The 26,320-nt window shown below is 45.8% G+C and overlaps 1 protein-coding gene across 3 annotated transcripts in view; it reads right to left on the bottom strand.

Moving 5' to 3' along the window:
• Positions 1 to 237: 237 nt before the first annotated feature.
• Positions 238 to 26,320, bottom strand: part of parlb (presenilin associated, rhomboid-like b) — a 48,404-nt gene continuing 22,321 nt past the window's right edge. For all 3 annotated transcript variants that reach the window (XM_085990725.1, XM_085990724.1, XM_085990726.1), the window contains 4 exons: positions 14,682 to 14,752; positions 13,347 to 13,448; positions 6,258 to 6,355; positions 238 to 801 (listed from right to left, as the gene is read on the bottom strand). In XM_085990725.1, the coding sequence (XP_085846851.1) occupies positions 687 to 801; positions 6,258 to 6,355; positions 13,347 to 13,448; positions 14,682 to 14,752 (386 nt within the window). In that variant the 3' untranslated portion in view covers positions 238 to 686. The remainder of the gene's footprint in view (positions 802 to 6,257; positions 6,356 to 13,346; positions 13,449 to 14,681; positions 14,753 to 26,320) is intronic.

Genomic DNA, 26,320 nt, shown 5'->3' with positions numbered 1-26,320 from the left:
CTCTGTGCTGGTAAACTCCAGCAGTACCCGCTGTGTGCACCTTGGGCTCCCTATAAGCCTTGGCCTGAGATCTCTGGACTTGAGCAAATGGGGTGCATCCCTTTGCATTCCATATCAGGCAAACGAACACACCAACTGTGTAGATTTCTCAATAGTTCTCTTTGAAGTTTCTAAAATATGGTGATGGATTTCTACATGTCGAATATACTTGGCTGATCCAAAATTAAAAAGCTTCAATTAGTTTAGTTTTTATTGGTGATCCGTCCTCCAGATAGGGAATGGGGTGTTTCTACAACTTCACACATTATGGCATTTAACCTGAACAGGAACAGATTGTAAACGTGAACAATAATCGCAAATTCTAAAACGTTTCGAGCAGCTGACAGTTTTTTGTTCAAACAGTTGACGTGAAATCAGGTTTCCATTTTTTTTTGGGGGGTGTAGGTCTGGCTAAAACCTTTCCTTCTAAACGCTTCTGTTTATTTCTCACTGTACAGTTCTGTAAATAGTCTAAATACACTCCTTCAGAAGTTAAAAATTTGCTGCAGTTTGTAGCTTTATGAATTTGGGGTCTTGCTGTAAACTCCTGCCTCTGCCGGGGCCCAGTTTGTTTGGTTATTGCCTCTGTCCTGTGCCCCTCCCAAATCGTACAGGATATCATTGTTTTGTTAAATGCAACTTCTTGCCTAGGAGGGGCCATTTCCTCCATTCCCAGGACCCTTAGTCCTCATGTCATGCCACACCTTTACCAGAGGCTCTCTGTTCTTCCAAATCAGCTCGTGGCCATAAAAGATATACCAACTGGAAAAAGAAAAAGAACAGAGAGTTATTTTAATGAAGCAATGCCAATCCCACAAGCGGAAACGCCACTTCCAACAATTTACCAGAAGTACCAATTTCTGGGGTATCTCAGCAGCTGTACAGGGGAAGGGGATGGGCTGTGTGCAAAGACATTTCAGTTAAAACGCAAGTATTACACTTTTGTTATTTGTACCGAAAAAATTATAATGATTTTAAAGTAAACCAGCTATGACAGGAATTATTCCAATTATTGGAGATGATGGGCCAGATTTTCAGTGTGCCGTGAGGCAGGCTTTCAGGCGTGCGGGGGGCAAAAATCCCGAATTCGGGGGTCCCGACACCATCCCGCCTCCACATAAGTTTCAAGGGAGGCGGGTACCTGCCCCGCACTGGGACCCGCCGACCCGAGGCGGGAAGGGATTAGTGCCAATTAACTGCCTGTTAACAGGTAGTTAACGGGCAGTTTTTAGCCTAATCCCTATTTTGAGGGGTGTCGTGTGGGATTCCCGACGGCTCCAAACCATGCCAGGTTAGAGCAGGCGGGTCGTTGGGTTGAAGGACTTGGAGGGGTCGCGATGTCGGTGTTCAGGTGAGTGATGGGTGCATGAGTGCAAAGGTAAGTGTTTGGTGTGTCTAAAGTGTGTAAAGAAGTTTTACTTACCTGTACTTACCTTAACAGCCTTTCTTCCTCTAGGCGTCGGGAGTCCATCACTCAGCCGACACTGAAAGCTGAATGGCTGCGATCTGTCAAAAGTGACAGCCTTCAGCTTTCAGTGTCGGTGAGAGTTCTAACTGAGTCTGCGTAGAAGGACTCACATTAAAAGCCAGACCGTCAGTGTTTGACAGCTTCAAACAGCTGTGAAACACTGATATTTCATCTGCCAAAAACTCTTGACAGATGAAATTTCAGTCTGTGACGTCACCTGTTGCCAGGTGGCCCTTAATTGGCCTGCTGAGCTCGCTGGGCGGGCTCAACAAGGTCAATCAAGGGAAAATTGCGTCGATTGGCCAGACGTCGATGGAGGCGGGACTAAAACCCGAAAGTTGTAGTCCTGCCTCCTTCCCGACTGCTTAATGAAAATCCAGCCCGATAACTCTGGGATTACCTGGCTGGGTAAATCTGTCAGTCAGGCGAATAAATGAGCTTTCATTAATTAGCAGCAGGGGAATAAAATGGCATCCTGCAAGGTTTCACATCACACCACCATGTAAATCACTTCTTCAGTTTCAAAAAGCTCTGTTATTTGTAAAATACATCAGAGCCAAAATACAGTGGATACCAGTGCTCTTTTGAGGTTTTGGGGTGTGTTGGGGGGGGGGGGGGGGGGGGGCGGGGGCGGGGGGTGGTGTGGACTGAATTGTGTACTGGAGTAAGTTAGACAGTGGCCTTGCGCCTCTGGAATCTGGGGTCAAATCCAGCCCAGACATGAGATGGACGAGCTTGAGAGTCTCAATTCAGGTCCTACTTCCCTTGAACCCACAGCACAAAATCACCTCTAATTCAGCATTAAATAGACAACGCCACTCAGAGGCTTCAGGATGGCCAGTGTGGGAAGTGGTAAAAAGTCACACTGGTATAGTAGAGAGCGCTTTTCTGAAGTTGGGTTAAAGCGCATTGATGAGACATGTAGAGGGAGATTTGCACTGCATCTAACCTATACTGTACCTGACCTAGGAGTGCTTGATGATGAATCATTGCTGGAATTTCTCCAAGGGCAGTATGTCCTTCGAAATGCGGGGGGTCCAAAACTGAACACTGTACTCCACAAGATCTAACCAGCTCTGTATAACTGCAGTAGTATTTCTTGGTTTTATATTCTATAAACATGATGATGAAGCGCAATTCTAATTGCTTTTTGCATCAGCCAGCTGGTCTTTAATGACTTATGTACTTGGAGCCCTAAAACCCTCTGTTCATCTATCCCCACCTACAGTTACCCACTTAGATTATACTCCCATCTGTCATTCTTATGTCCAAAGTATACTACTTCACACTTTTATATGTTCTCTTCCCGCTCCCGCATCGTTACCTCTGGGGTCCCCCAAGGATCAATCCTTGGCCCCCTCCTATTTCTCATCTACATGCTGACCCTCAGCGACATCATCTGAAAACACAGTTTCCACATGTACGCTCCCAGTGAAGCATTGCCTCGATTTTAAAATTCTCATTCTTGTTTTTAAATCCCTCCATGTCCTCACCCCTCCCTATCTCTAATCTCCTCCAACCCCACTCCCCCCAAAAAAAATCTGTGCTCCTCTAATTCTTTCCTCTGGAGCAGCCCTGATTTTAATCGCTCAACCATTGGTGGCTGTGCTTTCAGCTGCCAAGGTACTAAGCTCTGGAATTCCCTCCCTAAACCTGTCCGCCTCTCTACCTCTTTTTCCTCCTTTAAGACATTCCTTAAAACTTACCTTTTTGACCAAGCTTTTGGTCGTCTGCCCTAAATTTCTCATGTGGCTCGGTGTCAAATTTTTGTGTCTTAGAACACTCCTGTGAAGCGCCTTGGGACGCTTTACTACGTTAAAGGTGCTATATAAATACAAGTTGTTGTTGTTAATCTCCACTTATTTACTTCATCTGTGTCCTGTGGCTACTCTTAACAATTCACTATCCATTCTAGCTTAGTATCATCTACAAAGTTGAATATATTCCACCCTACTGCCAACTCCAGTTAATTTACACTGAGTGAAAAGCTGGTTGTCACCAATGTGAGAACATCCCTTTTCCCCCCAATCTTTCTCCTGCCTCCTATCCCCCAACCAATTTCCCATCCATGCAATGAGGTCACCTCCAATTCTGATCCACAATGCCAGCTAGTAATCTTGTTTGCAGAACATGAACTAATGGCTTCTGAAAATCCATGTATAGGACATCCGCTGATTCTACTGTCAAAGAATTCTACTGGGTTAGGTGGATATGACCTACCTTTTATAAAACTATGCTGTATCTTAAACACTCTCCCTAATCAGCTTAGATTTTTCAAGTGCTCACTTATTCTGTCCATGATGACAGAATCCTAGCAATTTTCCCACTGCAGTTATAGTTACTTGATTTGTCATTTTCTCCTTTTTCCCCCCAATAAAAGGTGTAACCCTTTCTAACTTTCAACTCTCTGGTGCTATCCCTAATCCAGTGAGCATTGGAAGATTAAAACCAACACATTTCCAATTTCCTTTCTATTTCTTTTAATAGCCTTGAGTGGAAACCATCTGGCACTGGAGATTTGTTTGGCTTCAATCTCATTATTTTGTTCTTTCCAACTGTTCTGCAAGTTTTTCCCCTCTACTAATCTCTAGTTTGCTTTTTACTTCTGCAATCACGCGCTCCTTCTCAGAGTCTCACAGCACAGAAAGAGGCCCTTCGGCCCATCGTGTCCACGCCGGCCATCAAGCGCTATCTATTCTAATCCCATTTTCCAGCACTTGGTCCGTAGCCTTGTATGCTATGGTGTTTCAAGTGCTCATCTAAATGCTTCTTGAATGTTGTAAGGGTTCCTGCCTCTACCACCCTTTCAGGCAGTGAGTTCCAGATTCCAACCACCCTCTGGGTGAAAAGGTTTTTACTCAAAATCCCCTCTAAACCTCCTGCCCCTTACCTTGAAACTATGCCCCCTGGTTATTGACCCCTCTAAGGGGAAAAGTTCCTTTTTATCTACCCTATCTATGCCCCTCATAATTTTGAACACTTCAATCAGGTCCCCCCTCAGCCTTCTCTGCTCTAAGGAAAACAACCCCAGCCTGTCCAGTCTCTCCTCATAGCTGAAGCGCTCCAGCCCAGGTAACATCCTGGTGAATCTCCTCTGCACCCTCTCCAATGCAATCACATCCTTCCTATAGTGTGGCGACTAGAACTGCACACAGTATTCCAGCTGTGGCCTAACTAGCGTTTTGTACAGCTCCATCATAACCTCCCTGCTCTTATATTCTATGCCTCGGCTAATGAAGGCAAGTATCCCATATGTCTTTTTAACCACCTTATCTACCTGTCCTGCTGCCTTCAGGGATCTATGTATATGCACACCAAGGTCCCTCTGTCCTTCCTAGGGTCCTACGATTCATTGTGTATTCCCTTGCCTTGTTAGTCCTCCCAAAATGCATCACCTCACACTTTTCAGGTTTAAATTCCATTTGCCACTGTTCTGCCCATCTGACCAACCCGTCTATATCGTCCTGTAGCCGGAGGCTTCCCTTCTCACTATTTACCACTCCACCAATTTTCATGTCATCTGCGAACTTACTGATCATACCTCCTACATTCATATCTAAATCATTACCGTACACTACAAACAGCAAAGGACCCAGCACCAATCCCTGCAGTACACCACTGGACACAGGCTTCCAGTCACAAAAACAACCTTCGATCATCACCCTCTGCCTCCTGCCACTAAGCCAATTTTGGATCCAATGTGCCAAATTGCCCTGGATCCCATGGGCTCTTACCTTCTTGACCAGTCTCCCATGCAGGATTTTGTCAAAAGCCTTACTGAAGTCCATGTAGATTACATCAACTGCACTACCCTCATCCACACACCTAGTCACCCCCTCGAAAAATTCAATCAAATTGGTCAGACATGATCTCCCCCTGACAAAGCCATGCTGACTATCCTTGATTAATCTTTGCCTCTCCAAGTGGAGACTAATTCTGTCCCTCATAATTTTTTCCAATAATTTCTCTATCACTGATGTTAGGCTCACTGGCCTGTAATTCCCTGGTTTATTCCTACTACCCTTCTTGAATAATGGTACTACGTTAGCTGTCCTCCAGTCCTCTGGCACCTCCCAGAGAGGTTCTGAAAATTTGTGTCAGAGCCCCTGCAATCTCCTCCCTTGCCTCACACAGCAGCCTGGGATACATCTCGTCTGGGCCTGGGAATTTATCCACTTTTAAGCCCGCTAAAACCGCTAGTACCTCCTCCCTCTCAATACTAATTGTGAAGATCGAGCACTTCCTCTATGCCCTAATCCTCTACGGTCAAGCCTAAATTTGTTTTTAAACTGGCCTACATCCATATTTCCCATTCTTTTTCTTGCGATACCTATCAATACTATTAGCAAGTTTTGTTTCCCAATACTCCCTCTTGGCCCTTATTATTTTCTTGGTCACCCTTTGTTCTTTCTGTAATTCTCCCAGCTCTCATTCTCGTCATCATTCTTCACCCTTAAGTCATCTTCTTTTGTCTGACCACTCGTAGACCATAGTTGGATGACCCCAGAAGTACCTTTTACTTGATTAGTAATTCACTAATTACCTCCTAATAGATTACACTGTTGGTATGTAGATTAGCAATTAATAATTTTTCCCAACCATTGTCTTTTGAAACCATGATGTCCAGGTCGCCTGGAGCATCTTTTCACTACATCATTATGACACAGACAGAAAAGGTGATGCGCCCACTGGATTCTAAACACAGATTAAAAGAAAATAGTTGATGAGACTGAAATGACCCCAGACTCACATTCCGAAAAGTGCACCACCCAAGTGAGCTGCGTGGTCGAAAAACCTCCATCGCAGAATCAGGCCTGCCGTATCCATGGCAATAATTGCTTTCAGAGCCTGCAACAAAACAAAACCAGCTGAAAACACTGCTGCAAATACCCACCCCAGCTGCTCTTGGTTATACCTTAGGAGACAAATGCAGTAAGCCCAGTTTTTCTTTTGAACAGCAAGAACCAACAACCTTTGGACTCAAAAGGTCAGAGTGCTGACTGAACCAAGCTATCCATCCATTTTAGTGCATCTTATATTTAGGGCAAGACATCGTGAGAAGTGCTAGGTCAGTGGGATATCTTGAGGTTCAGATAAAAGTGATAAGAACATAAGAAATAGGAGCAGGAGTAGACCATTTGGCCCACTGAGCCTGCTCTGCCATTCTAAGATCATGACTGATCCATCTACCTCAACTCCATTTTCCTGCACTATCCCCATATCCCTCAATTCCCAAAAATCTATCAATCTCGGTCTTGAATATACTCAACGACTGAGCCTCCACAGCCTTTTGAGGTAGAGAATTCCAAAGATTCACCACCCTCTGAGTGAAGAAATTTCTCCTCATCTCAGTCCTAAATGGCCGACCCCTTATTCTGAGACTGTGACCCCTGGTTCTAGACTCCCCAGCCAGGGGAAACATCCTCCCTGCATCTACCGTCAAGCCTTGAAAGAATTTTGTATGCTTCAATGAGATCACCTCTCATTCTTCTAAACTCGAGAGAACATAGGCCTAGTCTACTCAATCTCTCCTCATAGGACAATCCCCCCCATCTCAGGAATCAGTCTGGTGAACCTTCATTGCACTCCCTCTATGGCAAGTATATCCTTCCTTAGGTAAGGAGGCCAAAACTATACACAATACTCCAGGTGTGGTCTCACTAGGGCCCTACAGGAAAGTCTTTGGTATCCGGCACTGACGGGACTGGGATGGTGCCGGTTGATTAAAAATTCCGGATAACCGAATTAGTGCCAGCCAGTTGGCACCCGGCGCGGGAGTACCGCCCAGGCCGCTAAATTGGGCTTACCACCCTGGCGAGGAAGTGGAGCGCTATCTCGGGCGGTCCACTTCCTCTCGGGGAAGTGTCTGGAGCGCAAAGTGCGGTAGCGCCGGAGCACTATACGGCTGCTCCACATAGCGCTGATGCGTTTCATTGCCCCTCCCCTTCCGTTAAAGGGGAGGGATGCTGCGCACTCTGCAGGCCGTTTGACGGCCTCCACTAGCCCCCGCTGACGACTCGGACACATTTCCGGTTATTGAGGTGTTGTTTTCGGAGTATGAATTTTGCCGGTTATTAGAGAATTCTGGATATTTAGGTGCCGTTTAAACAAGAGTTTTTTGTATATAATTGCAGCAAGGCGTCTGTACTCTTATACAGGAAACTTTGTGCTATCCGGCACCGAGCTGTTGCCGTTCCCTCAAAACTGCCGGACACTCCAGCGCTAATGTTGAAACATACGGAGATTTTCAGCTCCGTGTGAATCAACAAACCCTGTTGCTTAGCAACAGCTTCTAAACAGTCGGCAAGCGTCTCTAGCTGAAGCTGTTGCTTAGCTACAGACCTTGCAGAGCTTGACTGTTGAGAAAAAAGCAACGAAAAGAAAAAAAACGGCTCCTGAGTTTTGCCGATGGCTCGAGCTTGCCTGACATTTAGCCCCCGGATAACACAAAGTTTCCTGTACTCAAATCCTCTTGTAATAAAGGCCAACATACCATTTGCTTTCCTAATTGCTTGCTGTACCTGCATGTTAACTTTCAGTGATGCGTGTACAAAGACACCCAGGTCCCTCTGAACACCAACATTTCACAATCTCTCACCATTTCAAAAATACTCTGCTTTTCTATTTTTCCTACCAAAGTGGATAACTTCACATTTCTCCACATTATATTCCATTTGCCATGTTCTTGCCCACTCACTTAGCCTGTCTATTTTCCCCTTAAAGCCTCTTTGCATCCTCCTCACAACTTACATTCCCACCTAGCTTTGTATCAGCAGCAAACCTGGATATATTACATTCGGTCCCCTCATCCAAATCATTGATATAGATTGTGAATAGCTGAGGCCCAAGCACTGATCCTTGTGGTACCCCACTAGTTACAGCCTGCTGATTACCACCTACCACCCTCCCTCAGCTGATGAATCAGTACTTCTCCATGTTGAACACCACTTCGAAGAAGCACCGAGAGTAGCAAGGACACAGAATGTACTCTGGGTGGGGGACTTCAATGTTCATCACCAAGCCTGGCTCGGCAGCACCACTACTGACCGAGCTGGTCGAGTCCTGAAGGACATAACTGCCAGTCTGGGCCTGCGACAGGTGGTGAGAGAACCAAAACGAGGGAAAAACCTACCTGACCTCGTCCTCACCAATCTACCTGTCGCAGACGCATCTGTCCATGACAGTATTGGTAGCAGTGACCACCGCACAGTCATTGTGGAGCCGAAGTCCAGTCTTCACACTGAGGACTCCCTCCATCGTGTTGTGTGGCACTAACACGGTTCTAAATGTGACAGATTCAGAACAAATCCAGCAGCTCAAAACTGGGCATCCATGAGGCGCTGTGGGCTATCAGCGGCAACAGAACTGTATTCCACCACAATCTGTAAACTCATGGCCTGGCATATCCCTCACTATACCATTACCACCAAGCCAGGGGACCAACCCTGGTTCAATAAGGAGTATAGAAGTGCATGCCGGGAGCAGCACCAGGCGTACCTAAAAATGAAGTGCCAACCTGGGGAAGCTGCAACACAGGACTACATGCATGCTAAAAAAGCAGAAGCAGCATGCTATAGACAGGGCTAAGCGATCTCACAATCAACGCATCAGATCAAAGCTCTGCAGTCCTGCCACATCCAGTCGTGAATGGTGGTGGACCATTAAACAACTAATGGGAGGAGGCGGCTCCAGAAATATCCTCATCCTCAATGATCGTGGAGCCCAGCAAATGAGTGCAAAAACAAGGTTGAAGTGTTTGCAACCATCTTCACACAGAAGTGCCGTGTGGATGATCCATATCGGCCTACTCCTAAGGTCCCCACCATCACAGAAGCCAGTCTTCAGCCAACTCGATTCACTCCACGTGATATCAAGAAACGGCTGAGCGCACTGGATACAGCAAAGGCTATGGGCCCCAACAACATCCCGGCTATCGTGCTGAAGACTTGTGCTCCAGAACTAGCCGCGCCTCTAGCCAAGCTGTTCCAGTACAACTACATCACTGGCATCCATCCGACAATGTGGAAAACTGCCCAGGTATGTCCTGTACACAAAAAGCAGGACAAATTCAACCTGGCCAATTACCACCCCATCAGTCTACTCTCAATCATCAGCAAAGTGATGGAAGGCGTCATCGACAGTGCTATCAAGCGGCACTTACTCACCAATAACCTGCTCACTGATGCCCAGTTTGGGTTCCGCCAAGACCACTCGGCTCCCGACCTCATTACAGCCTTGGTCCAAACATGGACAAAGGAGCTGAATTCCAGAGGCGAGGTGAGAGTGACTACCCTTGACATCAAGGCAGCATTTGACCGAATGTGGCCTCAAGGAGCCCTAGTAAAACTGAAGTCAATGGGAATCAGGGGGAAAACGCTCCACTGGCTGGAGTCATATCTAGCAAAGGAAGACGGTTGTGGTGAATGAAGGTCAATCATCACAGCCCCAGGACATTGCTGCAGGAGTTCCTCAAGGCAGTGTCCTAGGCCCAACCATCTTCAGCTGCTTCATCAATGACCTTCCCTCCAACATAAGGTCAGAAATGGGGATGTTCAGCGCCATTCAGAACTCCTCAGATAATGAAGCAGTCGATGCCTGCATGCAACAAGACCTGGACAACGTTCAGGCTTGGGCTGATAAGTGGCAGGTAACATTCGTGCCACAGAAATGCCAGGCAATGACTATCTCCAACAAGCGAGAGTTCCACCTAGAAGGACAAGGGCAGCAGACACATGGGAGTACCACCACCTCCAAGTTCCCCACCAAGTCACATACCATCCTGACTTAGAAGTATATCACCGATCTTTCATCGTCGCTGGGTCAAAATCCTGGAACTCCCTACCTAACAGCACTGTGGGAGTACCTTCACCGCACGGTCTGAAGCGGTTCAAGAAGGCGGCTCACCACCACCTTCTCAAGGGCAACTAGGGATGGGCAATAAATGCTGGCCTTGCCAACAATACCCAGATCCCATAAACAAACAAAAAAAAACCCAAAAATGACCAGTTTATTTCTACTCTCTGTTTTCTGTCCGTTAACCAATCCTCAATCGCATGAGCCCTAATTTTGTTTAATAACTTCTTGTGTGACACCTTATCAAATGCCTTCTGAAAATTCAAATACACCACATCCCCTGGTCCCCCCTTACCTGTTCTGCTCATTACAAGCTCAACAAACTCTAACAGATTTGTCAAACACGATTTCCCTTTCATAAATCCTTGTTGACTCTGCCCAATCATCATATTATTTTCTAAGTGCCCTGTTACCACGTCCTTAATAATAGATTCTAGCATTTTCCCTACTACTGATGTCAGGCTAACTGGTCTGTAGTCCCTGTTTTCTCTCTCCCTTTCTTAAATATTGGGGTTTCATTTGCTACCTTCCAATCCACGGGAACCGTTCTAGAATCTATGGAATTTTGGAAGATGACAACCAATGCATCCACTATCTCTATAACCACCTCCTTCAAAACCCTAGGATGTAGGCCATCAGGTCCAGGGGAGTTATTGGCTTTCAGTCCCATTAATTTCTCCAGTACTATTTGTTTTACTAATACTAATTTCTTTCAGTTCCTCATTTTCACTTGACCCTTGGTTCTCCACTATTTCCGGGAATTTTTTTTGCATCTTCCGTGAAGACAGGCACAAAATATTTGTTTCAATTTCTCTGCCATTTCCTTATTACCCATTATAATTTCTCCCATCTCAGCCTGTAAAGGACCCAACATTTACTTTTGCTAATCTTTTCCTTTTTACATACCTATAGAAACTTTTACAGTCTGTTTTTATGTCTCTCGCTAGTTTACTCATATTCTATTTTCCCTTTATCAATTTCTTGGTCCTCCTTTGCTGAATTCTAAAATCCTTCCAATCCTCAGGCTTACTACTCTTTTTGGGCACCATTATAAGCCTCTTCCTTTGATCTAATACTATCTTTAATTTCTCTTGTTAGCCACAGTTGGACCACTTTTCCTGTGGGGGTTTTGTGTCTTAAAGGAATGTATATTTGTTGTAAATTATGTATTAATTCTTTAAATGCTAGCCATTGCTTCTCTACTGTCATACCTTTTAATGTAGTTTCCCAATCTACCTTAGCCAACTCGCCCCTCATACCTATGTAGTTTGCTTTGTTTAGATTTAAGACCCTAGTTTCGGATTTAGCTAAATCACTTTCAAACTCAATATAAAATTCGATCATATTATGGTCACTCTTCCCTAAAGGCCTCTTTACTACAAGGTTATTAATTAACCCTTTCTCATTGCACAATACTAGATCTAAAATAGCCAGCTCCTGGTTGGTTCAAGATACTGATCTTAGAAAACTCTCTCGTATACATTCCATGAATTCGTCCTCCACAATATTACTGCAAATTTGATTTGCCCAGTCTATATGTAGATTAAAGTCCCCCACGATTACAGTATTATCCTTGTTACTTGTGCCTCTAATTTCTTGATTTATACTTTGCCCTACATTACAACTACTGTTTGGGGGCCTATTAACAACTCCCACCAATGTTTTCTGCCCCTTGCTGTTTCTTGGCTCCACCCAAACTGATTCTACTTCTAGATTTTCAGAGCTAAGATCCTTTCTCTCAACTGTCTTTATCCCATCCTTTATTATCAGGGCTACGCCTCCTCCTTTTCCATTTTGCCTATCTCTTCTAAAAGTCAAATATCCTGGAATATTTAGTTCCCAACCTTGGCCACTTTGCAACCACGTCTCCGTAATGGCCATTAGATCACACCTATTGATTTCTATCTGCGCTATTAATTTATCTATTTTGTTGCGAATGCTTTGCGCATTCAACTATAATCCTGTAGCTTTGACTTATTTCTATTTTTCCCTGATGTCAACTAAGTCACTGATGTCTTATTACTTTTGTTATGCTCTCTGTCCCTTCCTGACCCATTCTGCTTATTTTTACCCAAAACTCTACTCTGCTCTAGAGCCCTGACATTTCTCTTGCTGCTTTTAAATTTACTCTTTCCTGAATCCTCCCGCCACCCCCACTTCATCAGTTTAAAGCCCTAATACATACAGATTTTTTTTTTAATACACTGAACAGTTTTGAGATAACGCACTGTTCACAGAATCACAGAAACCCCACAGTGCAGATAGAGGCCATTTCGGCCCATCGAGCCTGCACCGACACATATCCCACCCGATCCCCGTAACCCCTACATCAACACATATCCCACCCTATCCCCGTGTATTTAATCCCCCTAACACTAAGGGTCAATTTATCATAGCCAATCAACCTAGCCCGCACATCTTTGGACTGTGGGAGGAAACCGGAGCACCCGGAGGAAACCCACGCAAATCTCGCTGAAAGCAGTTCTACTTTAAATGGCTTCCATGACTGTACCACATGACTCATACGCACATCTATTAATTTTACTTACACCCAAAAAAGTATAAATACTATATAGATATGCAGTATGAATACTTGTACGGTACTGCACAGCCTAGCAACCCAGAGGTCATGAGCTCAAATCCCACCATGTGAAGTTGAGAAATTGATTTCAATAAATCTGGAGAAAGACTATACAATCTGCCAGATTGTCATAAATACTCCACTGCTTCACGAATGTCCTTCAGGGAAGGGACACTACCACTCCTACCAGGTTTAGTCTAGATGTGACTCTGAATGCTATTAGGCAATAAATGCTGACTTACCAGTGTCAGTCACATCCCAAGAACGAATAACAAAGAGATTTATCTACGCATGAGTCAATTAAATTATTCTCCTTTTTTTGTAGGCAACAGGATGGATACAACCCACTTTTCCAGACAGTAATGAAATTGCACCATACCTAGAGAGAGTGCAGCTAACACTTACATTGCTAGCTGTGAAGGTGAACATAGGCAGCAGGATGATGGCCAGCTTCGCTTCAGGCATTTTGGAGCAGACTGCAGCAAGGACAGCCATTATTGCACCGGACTGGAGTAAGAAGACAAAACAGTAGGTTAAAAAAAAACTGATCCATAGTGTCAATATCTAGGTGGCAAAATAGGCTGTAGGCAGCAAGATGAAAATGATCCTGGGTGTTTGTTGATGCTGTACAGCACCAGGAGAATGTATACTGGGTGCATGTCCAAAGCCTTTAACACAAGCTTTGGGAGTGCTGCTTCAGCATGTCACAACAACAACTTGCCTTTATATAGCGCCTTTAATGTAGCAAAACGTCACAGAGAACTGAGTGTTTAAACACCTGCACACAAGGGGGAAGAGTTCAAGCTAGGGATTTTGTTCCCAGCTGAAGATCCTTCTGTATCGTATTGAGAAGCGTGGATGTGAATCCCTCTAACTGAATCTACGTGATTCAAAAGGCACTGGCAGGGTGGAGGAGCAGTTGAACAGTTGAAGAACAGTTGAGCAACAGTGATTATAAGGTCATAAGATTCACCGTAAGGAAAAGGAACGAAGAGTAGCAGGAGCATTAAACTGTTAAAGTTTGGGAGGCAGATTTCATGAGGATGCACACACTGTAAGAGAATGGACCATGCCTTGAGAAGGTAATGGAGTGAGAGCTAAGTGGAAACAGCAAAAGATAATTAAGGCTGCAGTGGCAATATGTACAACAGAAAGTTATTAAAGCTATTAGAAATAAAGTCAAAGCATAATTAGGGACTATAGAAAACACAGAACTGGGACTCATCATTGGCGAGGTAAAAACTTGGGGGAGGGGGTAAAACATGACTGAAGTAAGATCAATAAGCTGAGGATCAGTCAGAACTATTTGATTTGGGACAGGATAGAAGAACAAGGAGGATGCGGTACGTGCTGAAAAGCAGAGAAACAGGCAGGATATAAAAAAGCATTACTTCACTGAAAAGGTGTTTTTTTTTAGGAATAGTTTACCAAGAAAGTCTACAGGGGCAAGTAGCTTAGACATCTTCATGGTCAAATTGGACAAGTATCTTGAAGAGAAACACATGCTGGTTACTACTATTAGGACAGCAGGAAGGTGGACTAGCTGGGTCGGTCTATGGTCTGTTCCAGCCTCGAGCTATGCCATATTACCTTTTCAATACAGTGAACTGTATTATTACAAACTGCTCACGACATAACATTAGAGCACAGTTGTAATACATTATAAAGTCATGGGAGCTACATCACAACACAACTTGTTAAAAACAATTTAAAGCCTGCCAAAATTTACGGCACACTTACAGCTCCAAGAGATGCTCCAAAGCGGCCGGTGGCAGTTTTATAGACGTAACTGGCAAAAGTGGAGATAACACCTAGATAAACACAAGAGGCAGAATGCAATGAACATTGTCATCAGCTAACATAGAGATTCTCAGTTAAAAAACAGAGGAAAATGATGCAGGAACAACTTGCTCAAAGAAAATATCAGAACTGAAGTTGCTGGAAATGTTTGAGTGCAACAAATCATCTTACAAAAATATAACTCTACATCCCTTTGCTAACTCAGTAAATAAATAATATGGAGCTGAACCATACAGACCCACAAAGTCCCAATTTCACTGCTGTGCTTTACTAAGCAGGGTAGAAATTATGATGGTACAATCAACCTCGGTGTCCTTGAGAAAGGAAATTATGGTAGGAGGGGCAACCTCAACCTCCCCCACACACTGTATCTGACCCCTCAACCCCCCACACACTGCATCTGACCCCTCAACCCCCACACACTGTATCTGACCCCTCAACCCCCCACACACTGCATCTGACCCCTCAACCCCCCACACACTGCATCTGACCCCTCAACCCCACACACACTGTATCTGACCCCTCAACCCCCACACACTGCATCTGACCCCTCAACCCCCCAACTGTATCTGACCCCCCCACACTGTATCTGACCCCTCAACCCCCCACACACTGTATCTGACCCCTCAACCCCCCACACACTGCATCTGACCCCTCAACTTCCACACACTGTATCTGACCCCTCAACCCCCCACACACACTGTATCTGACCCAACCTCCCCCACACACTGCATCTGACCCCTCAACCCCCACACACTGTATCTGACCCAACCTCCCCCACACACTGCATCTGACCCCTCAACCCCCACACACTGTATCTGACCCAACCTCCCCCACACACACACTATCTGACCCCTCAACCTCCCCCACACTGTATCTGACCCGTCAACCCCACACTGTATCTGACCCCTCAACCCCCCACACACTGCATCTGACCCCTCAACCCCCCACACACTGCATCTGACCCCTCAACCCCCCACACACTGTATCTGACCCCTCAGCCCCCCACACACTGTATCTGACCCAACCCCCACACACTGTATCTGATCCAACCTCCCCCACACACACTGTATCTGACCCCTCAACCTCCCCCACACTGTATCTGACCCCTCAACCCCCCACACACTGTATCTGACCCCCCACACACTGTATCTGACCCCTCAACCCCCCCCACTGTATCTGACCCCTCAACCCCCCACACACTGTATCTGACCCCTCAACCCCCCCCACACTGTATCTGACCCCTCAACCCCCCCCACACTGTATCTGACCCCTCAACCCCCCCACACTGTATCTGACCCCTCAACCCCCACATACACTGTATCTGACCCCTCAACCCCCACACTGTATCTGACCCCTCAACCCCACACTGTATCTGACCCCTCAACCTGCCCCACACACTGTATCTGACCCCTCAACCCCCCACACACTGTATCTGACCCCTCAACCCCACACACACTGTATCTGACCCCTCAACCCCACACACTGTATCTGACCCCTCAACCCCACACACTGTATCTGACCCCTCAAACCCCCCCCCTGTATCTGACCCAACCCCACACACACTGTATCTGACCCCTCAACCCCACACACTGTATCTGACCCCTCAACCCCACACACTGTATCTGACCCCTCAATCCCCCACACACTGTATCTGACCCCTCAACCCCCCACACACTATCTGACCCCTCAACCCCCCACACTGTATCTGACTCCTCAACCCCCACACACTGTATCTGACCCAACCCCACACACTGTATCTGACCCCTCAACCCCACACTGTATCTGACCCCTCACCCCCCACACACTGTATCTGACCCCTCAACCCCCCACACACTATGACCCCTCAAACCCCCACACACTGTATCTGACCCCTCAACCCCACACACACTGTATCTGACCCCTCAACCCCACACACACTGTATCTGACCCCTCACCCCCCCCACACTGTATCTGACCCCTCACCCCCCCCACACTGTATCTGACCCCTCAACCCCCCACAAACTGTATCTGTGTTGCCTCATCACTGGGCTCTTTGGTCACTGTCTTCTATTTATTGCTTGCAGAACACTCTGCATCAAATTACAATCTAAGTTAAAGACACATTTTATTTGGTGCTGTAAATCAGACACCTAAAGCATTTTTGCTGCTTTTCCCTGGTCTAGCAGCTTTGTTCACTCTTCTAATCCTTCTTTCTGTACCAATAAGTTACTGATGTTATGCTAGCTGTATGGAAGGTTCCATACTAGGGTTGCGAAGGGGTGGAAAGGTTCCGGTAAATTTCCAGAAATTTTGCACGGGAAGTTTGCTCAAAAAAGCACATGCTAGCATAATATTGCTTTTTTGGGATTTTTTTGTATTTCTTTCATTTTTTTTCCACAGGTCCTCTCAAAATTACTAACAGAGATGGAATCTTAATTATTAAGGAATTTCTTAATCAATATAGGTTTATCTTCTTACTTGGCTTGTTTTAATAATTACAAGTTTTGTGTGTGACTGTGAACAAATGTGTACTGATTGGTTGGATGAGCGATTAGCTCCCTCTATTGGTGATGTAGCGTCGTGCATGCACAGGTCATTCTTCCATCACATGGAGCCTCAGGAAAAATTTACTCACCCTGTTGCAATCGTGCTGATCGACCACAGAGACGAATGCCCTTTATTTCTCATCATAGAACAATGCCACTTTTACCGTCGGATGTGTGGAAGCATTTTACCCCAGGCATTAAAGATGGAAAGACTGTGTACATGTGCAAACACTGTACAAAGCCATATGTAAAGAACACTACAAAGATGCAGCAGCATTTATCCAAATGCAACAACTTCACTCAAAGCTCACAGCAGTCAGCCCAGTGTTCCTCTGCTTCCATTCAAGAAGATGAAGGCTCACATTCAGCATCTGGCTCCTCATCATCAGCAACTCCTGGCCCACTTGGAAGGTTCTTTGATACAATGGATAACCATAGCCAGAAGAATGCAGACGAGTGCCTTGCTTGAGCTGTATATGCGACAGGGTCACTCCTCATGCTCACAGCCAATGTGTACTGGAAGAGATTTTTCAATATTATTCGCCCTGCATACTGTCCTCCCACCAGACATGCTTTGTCTACTTATTTGCTGGAGGCTGAGTATAACAGAGTCCAAGGAAAGCTCAAAGAAACAATAGAGATGGCAGGCTATGTTGCAGTTATCTCAGATGGGTGGTCAAATGTACAAGGGGAGGGCATCATAAACTACATCGTCTCCACTCCTCTCCCAATGTTCTTCAAGAGCACAGACACAAAGGACAACAGACACACAGGCACATACATTGCTGATGAGCTGAAAGCGGTCATCAACGATCTTGGATCACAAAAGGTCTTTGCAGTAGTTACTGACAATGCTGCGAATATGAAGGCTGCTTGGGCTCAAGCGGAGGAGGCCTACCCTCATATTACGTCTATTGGGTGCGCAGCTCATGGACTCAACCTGCTCCTCAAGGACATCATGGGATTGAGAACCATGGAAACACTACAAGAGAGCCAAGCAAGTTGTTAAGTATGTCAGGGGAAAACAGGTAGTTGCAGCAACCTACAACTCCAAGCAAACGACAAAGAACAAGAACACCACACTGAAGCTGCCCAGCAACACTAGATGGGGTGGCGTTGTCATAATGTACAACAGCCTTCTGGAGGGTAAGGAGCTGCTGCAAGAAATGGCAATATCCCAGTCTGGGGATATGGAAACCACCATCAAGAAAATACTGCTGGATGATGTGTTTTGGGAGAGAGTGGTTAGCAGCCTTAAACTACTCTCACCAGTAGCATCTGCAATTGCTCAGATTGAAGGAGAAGACGTTGTCTTGTCAGATGTTCTCATGCTTTTTGCTGATTTAAAAGAACAAATCAGCATTGCCCTACCCACATCCCTGCTGCTCAAAGCAGAGGAGAAGGCAATTGTTCAATTCATACAGATGCGTCAAGAATTTTGTGTCAAGCCGATTCATGCTGCAGCATACATGCTGGACCCAAAGCATGTTGGGAGACCAATACTTTCTGGAGAACAGATCAACAGCGCTTACAGTGTGATTTCTACCCTCTCACACCATCTCAATCTGGATGTGGGCAAAGTTCTGGGAAGTCTGGCAAAGTTCTCTACCAAGCAAGGTCTTTGGAATGGGGACGGGATATGGGAATCATGCAAGCATATCCGTGCACATACCTGGTGGAAGGGACTTTGTGCATCTGAGGCCCTATCACCCACTGCATCGGTGATACTCCAAATCCCGCCTTCATCAGCGGCCTCTGAATGAAACTGGTCACTTTTTGGGAATACGCATACAAAGGTGCGCAACAGGCTGACTAACAAGAGAGTGGGGAAACTGGTGGCTATCTGGGCGAACCTACAACTTATTGAGCCAGATACAGAAGTGTCCGCCACACAGCTAGACAGTGACACAGAGGAGGAAATGGACATGTCAGAGTCAGAGAATCAGGAGGAGCAATGATGAGTAGAAGACTCAAGGGGACAAAATAAGGACAAATTACGGGCTAAATAAGCTGACGCTCTTTTTATTTTATTCTAGACTAGCTGAAGTGCCCGTCAGTGCCGAGGGTCTTTTGATGGCATGTTGCGGGGGGGAGCGAGCCCGCGCCCAGGGGGGGCAGAGCGCCGGCGCGGGGGGAGGGGGAAGAGCGCCTGCGCGGGGGGGGGGGGGGGGGGGAAAGAGAGCGCCCGCGCGGGGGGGGGGGGGGGGGGGGAGGGGAAAAAGAGAGCGCGCGCGTGGGGGGGGGGGGGGGGGGGGGGAAAGAGCGAGACAGAAAACAACCCCAGATTTCAAGGAATTGGATGATCTGTCAAAATTGAGATTAGTCCTAGGAGAAGGAGACAGACCATACCTTGGGGCCAAATATGTAACAACATGTCACAACCTGAGGACTGTTTAAAATTAAGACTGTTTAAAATTAATATTGAACGTACCAAATGAAGTACAAAGACAGTTTAAAATTAATATTGTTTAAAAGTAATATTGTATGTACCCGACAAATGTCAAATCGATTGACACCTACAGAATGTTGGAAAACTGTACCTTTTTGCTATGTAAGCTTTGGCAATATGGTTCTCTGTAAACTTTCATGCCAATAAAGCATTTGAATTGAATTGAATTGAGAGAGAGAGAGAGAGAGAGAGAGAGAGAGAGACAGAGAGACAGAGAGAGAGAGAGAGAGAGAGAGACAGAGAGAGAGAGAGAGAGTCCCGGGTCGGTTGTTTTCTTCCCCCGTGTTTCAGCCACATTCCAGCCCGCGAGAGGCGCCGCGCAACCGGCTGTTCAAAGCAAAACAGCGGCCGGGGGATTGGAGCCAGAACAGCGCAGGAGACAGAGAGAGAGAGAGAGAGAGACTGGGAGAGTGAAAGAGAGAGAGGAGAGGAAACACCAGCTGGAGAGAGAAAGCTGGAGAGAGAGAGAAACAGAGGCCTGAACCGCGAGACCGGAGACCGGGAGGAGCAGCCCGAACCAGGACAGTAAATAAGAGACCTGGGGAGGGTGAACCCGAGAACGCGAGGCCCAGAGACCGCAGGATCGGAGACCGGGAGGAGCGGCCCGAACCGGGAAAACGAGTAAGAGGCCTGGGGAGGGCGAACCCGAGACCGCGAGGTCGGAGAACGAGAGGAGCGGCCCGAACCGGGAAAACGAGTAAGAGGCCTGGGGAGGGCGAACCCGAGACCGCGAGGTCGGAGAACGGGAGGAGCGGCCCGAACCAGGAAAACGAGTAAGAGGCCTGGGGAGGGCGAACCCGAGACCGCGAGGTCGGAGAACGGGAGGAGCGGCCCGAACCGGGAAAACGAGTAAGAGGCCTGGGGAGGGTGAACCCGAGACCGCGAGGCCCAGAGACCGCGGGAACGGAGACCAGGAGACCAGGGCAGAAAACAGCCTGGTGAGTCAAAAAACCCGGGGGCCTGAGACCGACAGGACGACGCGAAGAGATCCGCCCAGAGCGCGGAAAGCGAATGAGTCCGGGGCACGGAGAGTGGACGAGTTTGGAGCACGGAGAGAGAGAGCGCGAGTCCGAGACCCGGAGAGCGAGTGAGAGAGTCGGAAGAGGGGAAAAAAAAAAAAAAAGCCGGAGAAATAAGCTTTACCTAATTCTACCTAAGTTTCATTTTAGTTAAAGTTAGTTCGGAAAAAGTTTAATTCTATTTAAATTTAGTTCGAAAAAACCTGAAAAAACAACAAACCCACGAGGAAAAGGAATAGAAACCCGAGAGAAACGATAAACTACCCGAACCAAGAGCCTGTGAGAGAAAGAGAAAGATAAACCTTTAAGAGCAGCTATATCAAAGATGAACCCCTGAAAAACTCCCAATTTTGGACCTAAAAGTGGGTTAAGGTGGAACACGACACAAAAAAGAGAAAAAAAAAAGTTATCTATCTGAGACAAAAAACAAACGACTACAATGAGCAGGGAAATGATATATCCTGAGCAATGCACAAAAAATAAAGCAAAGGAAAAATACAAGTACACAACACTAAAAAATAACCCAGAGATCCTCTACGTTGACTATACCACACACAAAGGGACTAAGCTGAAGAACAACCTCATATTCTACACCGAATACGTCACCTCCTGGAAAGAGACTTTACAAAAACACTACGCATACGTCTCCAGTGAAGGTATTGGCAGTGGAGGCAGACTGAAAATATGTAAAGATGGAAACCTAGATAAAGATGACCCCCTGCTAACCATAAGCTACTACAACAAAAATAGAAAGATCATGATACAGGGGAATGTGGAAAATCTGGACTCCTTCGAAAAGGAATTCCCCCAGTTGAAAACTAAGGCAGACACAAAGAGGACCAATGGACAGGAAGCAAAAGAGAGTCGAACAGAGGATGATGAGAGCCAAGTGGAGGAAGAAGAAGAGAAACCAGCAGAGGAAAACACCTCCCTGTCCATCTCCACCCCCCCCACACCTCTCAACGAAAACAAAATGATGAAAGAGAATCTGGCCAAACTAGAACTTGATTTCAACGAATACAGAGAAACACTGGCCAAGAATTTGAAGGAAGAATTCAAACAGCTAAAAACGGAACACGAGTCCACCATCCACAAGCTGAGAAAGACCATAGAGGAGCAAAGAAATGAGATCAAAGAACTCCGTACTCAACAAAACAAAACGAAGGAGACCGTAGAAAGGCTCAGCAGGCAACACAAACCTCTTAAGGTCCAAAAACCTGAGGACACAACAACAACACACACAAGGACACAGAACCCGCCGGATGCCACCCCACACGAAGACACACCGAAAGCCACAAACCCCGCTCCAACCAGACCTCAGTCGAGTCATGCCCAGACTACTGCTACCCAGTCCTTACACACAGGAACACAAAAACCGACAGATACCCCCCCAAACGATGACACACCGAAAGCCCCAAACCCCGCTCCTGCCACACAACATATCCCAGAAACCCAGCCAACAACCAGCCACCAGGCGAGTCCTACCCAGACTACTGTTACCCAGTCTGAAAAACCAGCCCCTCAGGTGGTCCTGCTGACCGACTCCAACGGAAAGTTTCTGGACCCCCAGAGGCTGTTCCCAGACCATCAAGTCCTGAAAAAATGGTGCAGCAACACAGACCAAGCAATGAAGATCCTGAACAAAGAATCCCTTGGAAGCCCCAAATGGATTGTGATCCACACAGGCACGAACGACCTACGCACCCTACAGGAAGGCACTGCTAGGGCGGTGAGCAGGATGGCGGAAAAGGCCAGCAGGGAATTCCCCGAGGCGCGGATCGTGATCTCCACACCCCAGCCCATATAATCCACAACACCAATAGGGAGATTGACACGAGATGTTCTGTCCTCCCCAACGTCTCCCTGGCCCATCATCCAAACATCAACACAAGGGACCTCTATGACGAAATACATCTACTCAAACAGCGGATGTGGGTCTTCGCAAGAAACCTCATAAACACTGCCAAAAGACGCAGCCCTCCCACCCCCTCTACCATTGGGAGCCCAAACAGGACCACCAATGTCCCCCACCCCCCTTTACAAAACCGACAACAGAACCGTGCTTTTATACCTGACCCAAGACCCCCCTCTAGACCACAGACTGTAGACCAAGAACTGAGAAAGATCATGACGATGCTGAACAGCCTGATAGAAAGCCGGAGAAATTATTAATATTGTTATTTATCATTATCATTATTGTTATCTTATCAGTATTATTACTATTATTAGATAGATATATGTGCATGCCTCATGAAATTTATACTAAATCATCATTTAGCATTATAGAAAATAATGTTTCCACACTCATCCCACAAAATAGGTCCATTTTATTTCGTTTTATTGAACTATATAAATGCGTTCTTTCCACATAAGCTGCTGGAATATCCAGGGCCTCCGCTCCTCAACTTTTGGGATGAAGAGTACAGACCCTGAATTCCTAAAAGCTATAAAAGACATTGATATAATTGTGTTAACAGAAACATGGTGCCAAAAGGACGTGCCGACCCACTGTCCTCCAATGTACCATGAAATCATTGTGCCCTCAGTAAAGAACACTAAAACACGCAAGGGCAGAACCTCCGGGGGAATATTGGTGTGGTATAAGGGAGAACTGGACAAACACATCTCACCGGTAAAACAGGGAAAATCACACGTATGGCTAAAACTAGATAAAAATATAGGAATAGCAAAAAAAGATGTTTACTTATGTGCGATCTACATACCTCCAATAGAATCGCCATATTTCGAAGAGGAGTTATTTGATACTCTCCACATGGAAATCAGCCATTTCCAGGCCCAAGGAAAGGTGATAATATGTGGGGACCTAAATGCAAGGACCGGTTGTGAACCTGACTTCATAGACCCACAGGGAAACAACCATGTGTTTGGCCAGACCCCTTTAGATGTCACACCAGCCATCGCAAATCGGAACAACCTTGATCGTGAAATAAATAAAAGCGGTAGGTAGTGCAACTCTGCCAAGCCTTAGGCCTGTACATAGTTAACGGTAGGTTCAGAGGGGACTCCCTAGGGAGACTCACATACTCCTCAACTCTTGGGTCTAGTGTGGTGGACTATACAATCACTGACCTGGACCCCTGCGATATCAACTCATTCACTGTCAGGCAGCAATCCCCCCTCTCAGACCATAACCAAATAAATATGTACCTTAAACTTTCTGCCCAAACTACAGACACAAAAAAGGAACCCAGTAAGCTCCATAAAATAAACCAGACATACAGATGGGCCCCAGACAGTGGAGAAAAATTCATCACAGCACTAAAGTCACCTGATCTCACAAGTAAAATATCAAAATTTAAAGAAAACCCATACGAGATCACCAGAGATGGTGTAAACATGGCCATAGAGGATATAAATATGATCTTCCATGAGGCAGCTGTAAAAGCCGACCTTGTGAAAAAGAGGAAGCGTCACAAAAGACAAAATAAAAATAAGAAATGGTTTGACCACGAATGCAAAAATGCCAGAAAAGACCTGAGAAAAATATCAAACCAAAAGCATCGCCAACCAAACAATCCGGACCTACGTACTAGATACAATGAAACCCTCAAAAGATATAAACACACCATTAGGAACAAAACACAAAACTATACCCACAAAATACTCGAAGAAATTGAAAACTCCACCAATCCAAAACAATTCTGGGAAATGTGGAATAACCTGAGTACAACACAATTGCAAGCATTACCAATCCAAGATGGCGACATCTGGAGAACACATTTTGAAAACCTCTACAAAGACATCCCAATAAACGAAACAAACCCAAGTCAACATCAGGTCACAGAAAAACTCCACACATTAGAAGCAACAATTAAAGACAACCAAAACCCTCTAGACTCCCCAATCACATGGAAAGAACTGGCCACAAAAACAAAATCTCTCCACCTAAAGAAAGCCTGTGGCCCAGACAACATCAAAAATGAAATGCTCAAGTTCAGCAATATGGAGATGCAGGGTGCGATACTCAAACTATTCAACATCATATTACGCTCAGGATGTTTTCCCGATATCTGGTGCCAAGGACTAATCTCCCCCATATATAAAAGTGGAAACAAATCAGACCCAAATAACTACCGCGGCATCTGTGTCAACAGTTGTCTAGGGAAGTTATTCTGCAGTATTCTAAATAGTAGATTACTTGATTTTCTTAACAAACATAATATCCTCAGGAAAAACCAAATAGGCTTTCTTCCAAAACACCGCACCGCCGACCATATCTATACCCTTCACACCCTCATTGAAAAACATATACACCAAACAAAAAATGGGAAAATATTCGCCTGTTTCATCGACTTCAAGAAAGCCTTTGACTCTATATGGCACGAAGGGCTCTATTATAAACTTCTTCAGTGTGGAATAGGGGGCAAAGTCTATGACCTTATTAAATCAATGTATCTGAAAAACAAATGCGGGGTCAAAATTGGAGACAAACGCACCGATTTCTTCACCCAGAGAAGAGACGTCCGGCAGGGCTGCAATTTGAGCCCGACCCTGTTCAACATATACATAAATGAATTAGCAGACATGCTGGAGCAAAGCGAGTCACCAGGTCTCCGTCTCCTGGATGGAGAAGTGAAATCCCTGTTCTATGCGGACGACCTGGTTCTGCTGTCTCCCACAGAACAGGGATTACAGCAACAACTAGACCTACTCGACAAATACTGCCAAAATTGGGCTCTAACAGTAAATCTAAAGAAAACCAACATCATGATTTTTCAAAAAAAGGCCCAGATGTCAGGAAAACAAATACCAGTTTACCCTCAGTGATACCACTATAGGACACACTATGAGCTACACCTACCTTGGTCTAACTATTACAGCATCAGGGAGCTTCAGCATAGCAGTGAACGCACTAGAAGAAAAAGCCCGAAGAGCCCTATATGCAATAAAAAGAAAATTCTACAACATCCAAATCCCAATCAAAATCTGGCTCAAAATATTTGACAGCATAATCCTGCCCATTGCACTGTACGGTAGTGAAGTATGGGGCCCGCTAAATCACCAAAGCTACACTAAATGGGAAAAACACACAATAGAAGCCCTACATGCAGAATTCTGCCGAAGCATCCTTCGCACCCAAAGAAAAACGCCAACAAATGCATGCAGAGCCGAACTAGGCAGATACCCACTGATAATAAACATCCAAAAACGAGCACTAAACTTCCTAAATCACCTCAAATCTAGCTCCCCAGACACCCTTCATTTCAAAGCCTTTCAGACCCAAGAGCTAAACCCAGAAAAGAGTCCCCTGAGTCAGCTGCTACTGAAACTAAGTACTCAGCCGGACCCTGACCAGCCCCAGACCAACACAGCCATCCAAACACCAATCCGATGTGAACCAAATCATTAAAAAATGCAAAGAAACCTACCTGGAACATTGGAACAAAATAACCGAAAGCCAAAGCAGATTAGAATGTTACCGGGCCCTAAAAAGAGAATATAAACTGGCAGACTACCTCACGACCATCAGAGACACAAAACAGAGACAGACCCTCACCAGGTACAGACTAAGCGACCACCAACTGGAAATTGAAAAAGGCAGATACAAGAAATCCTGGCAGC

Source organism: Somniosus microcephalus, chromosome 6 (assembly GCF_052327205.1).
Source record: "Somniosus microcephalus isolate GS21.2 chromosome 6, FLI_Smic_1.0, whole genome shotgun sequence".
In the NCBI taxonomy this organism is placed as follows: Eukaryota; Metazoa; Chordata; class Chondrichthyes; order Squaliformes; family Somniosidae; genus Somniosus; species Somniosus microcephalus.
This window is presented reverse-complemented; position numbering and strand designations above follow the sequence as displayed.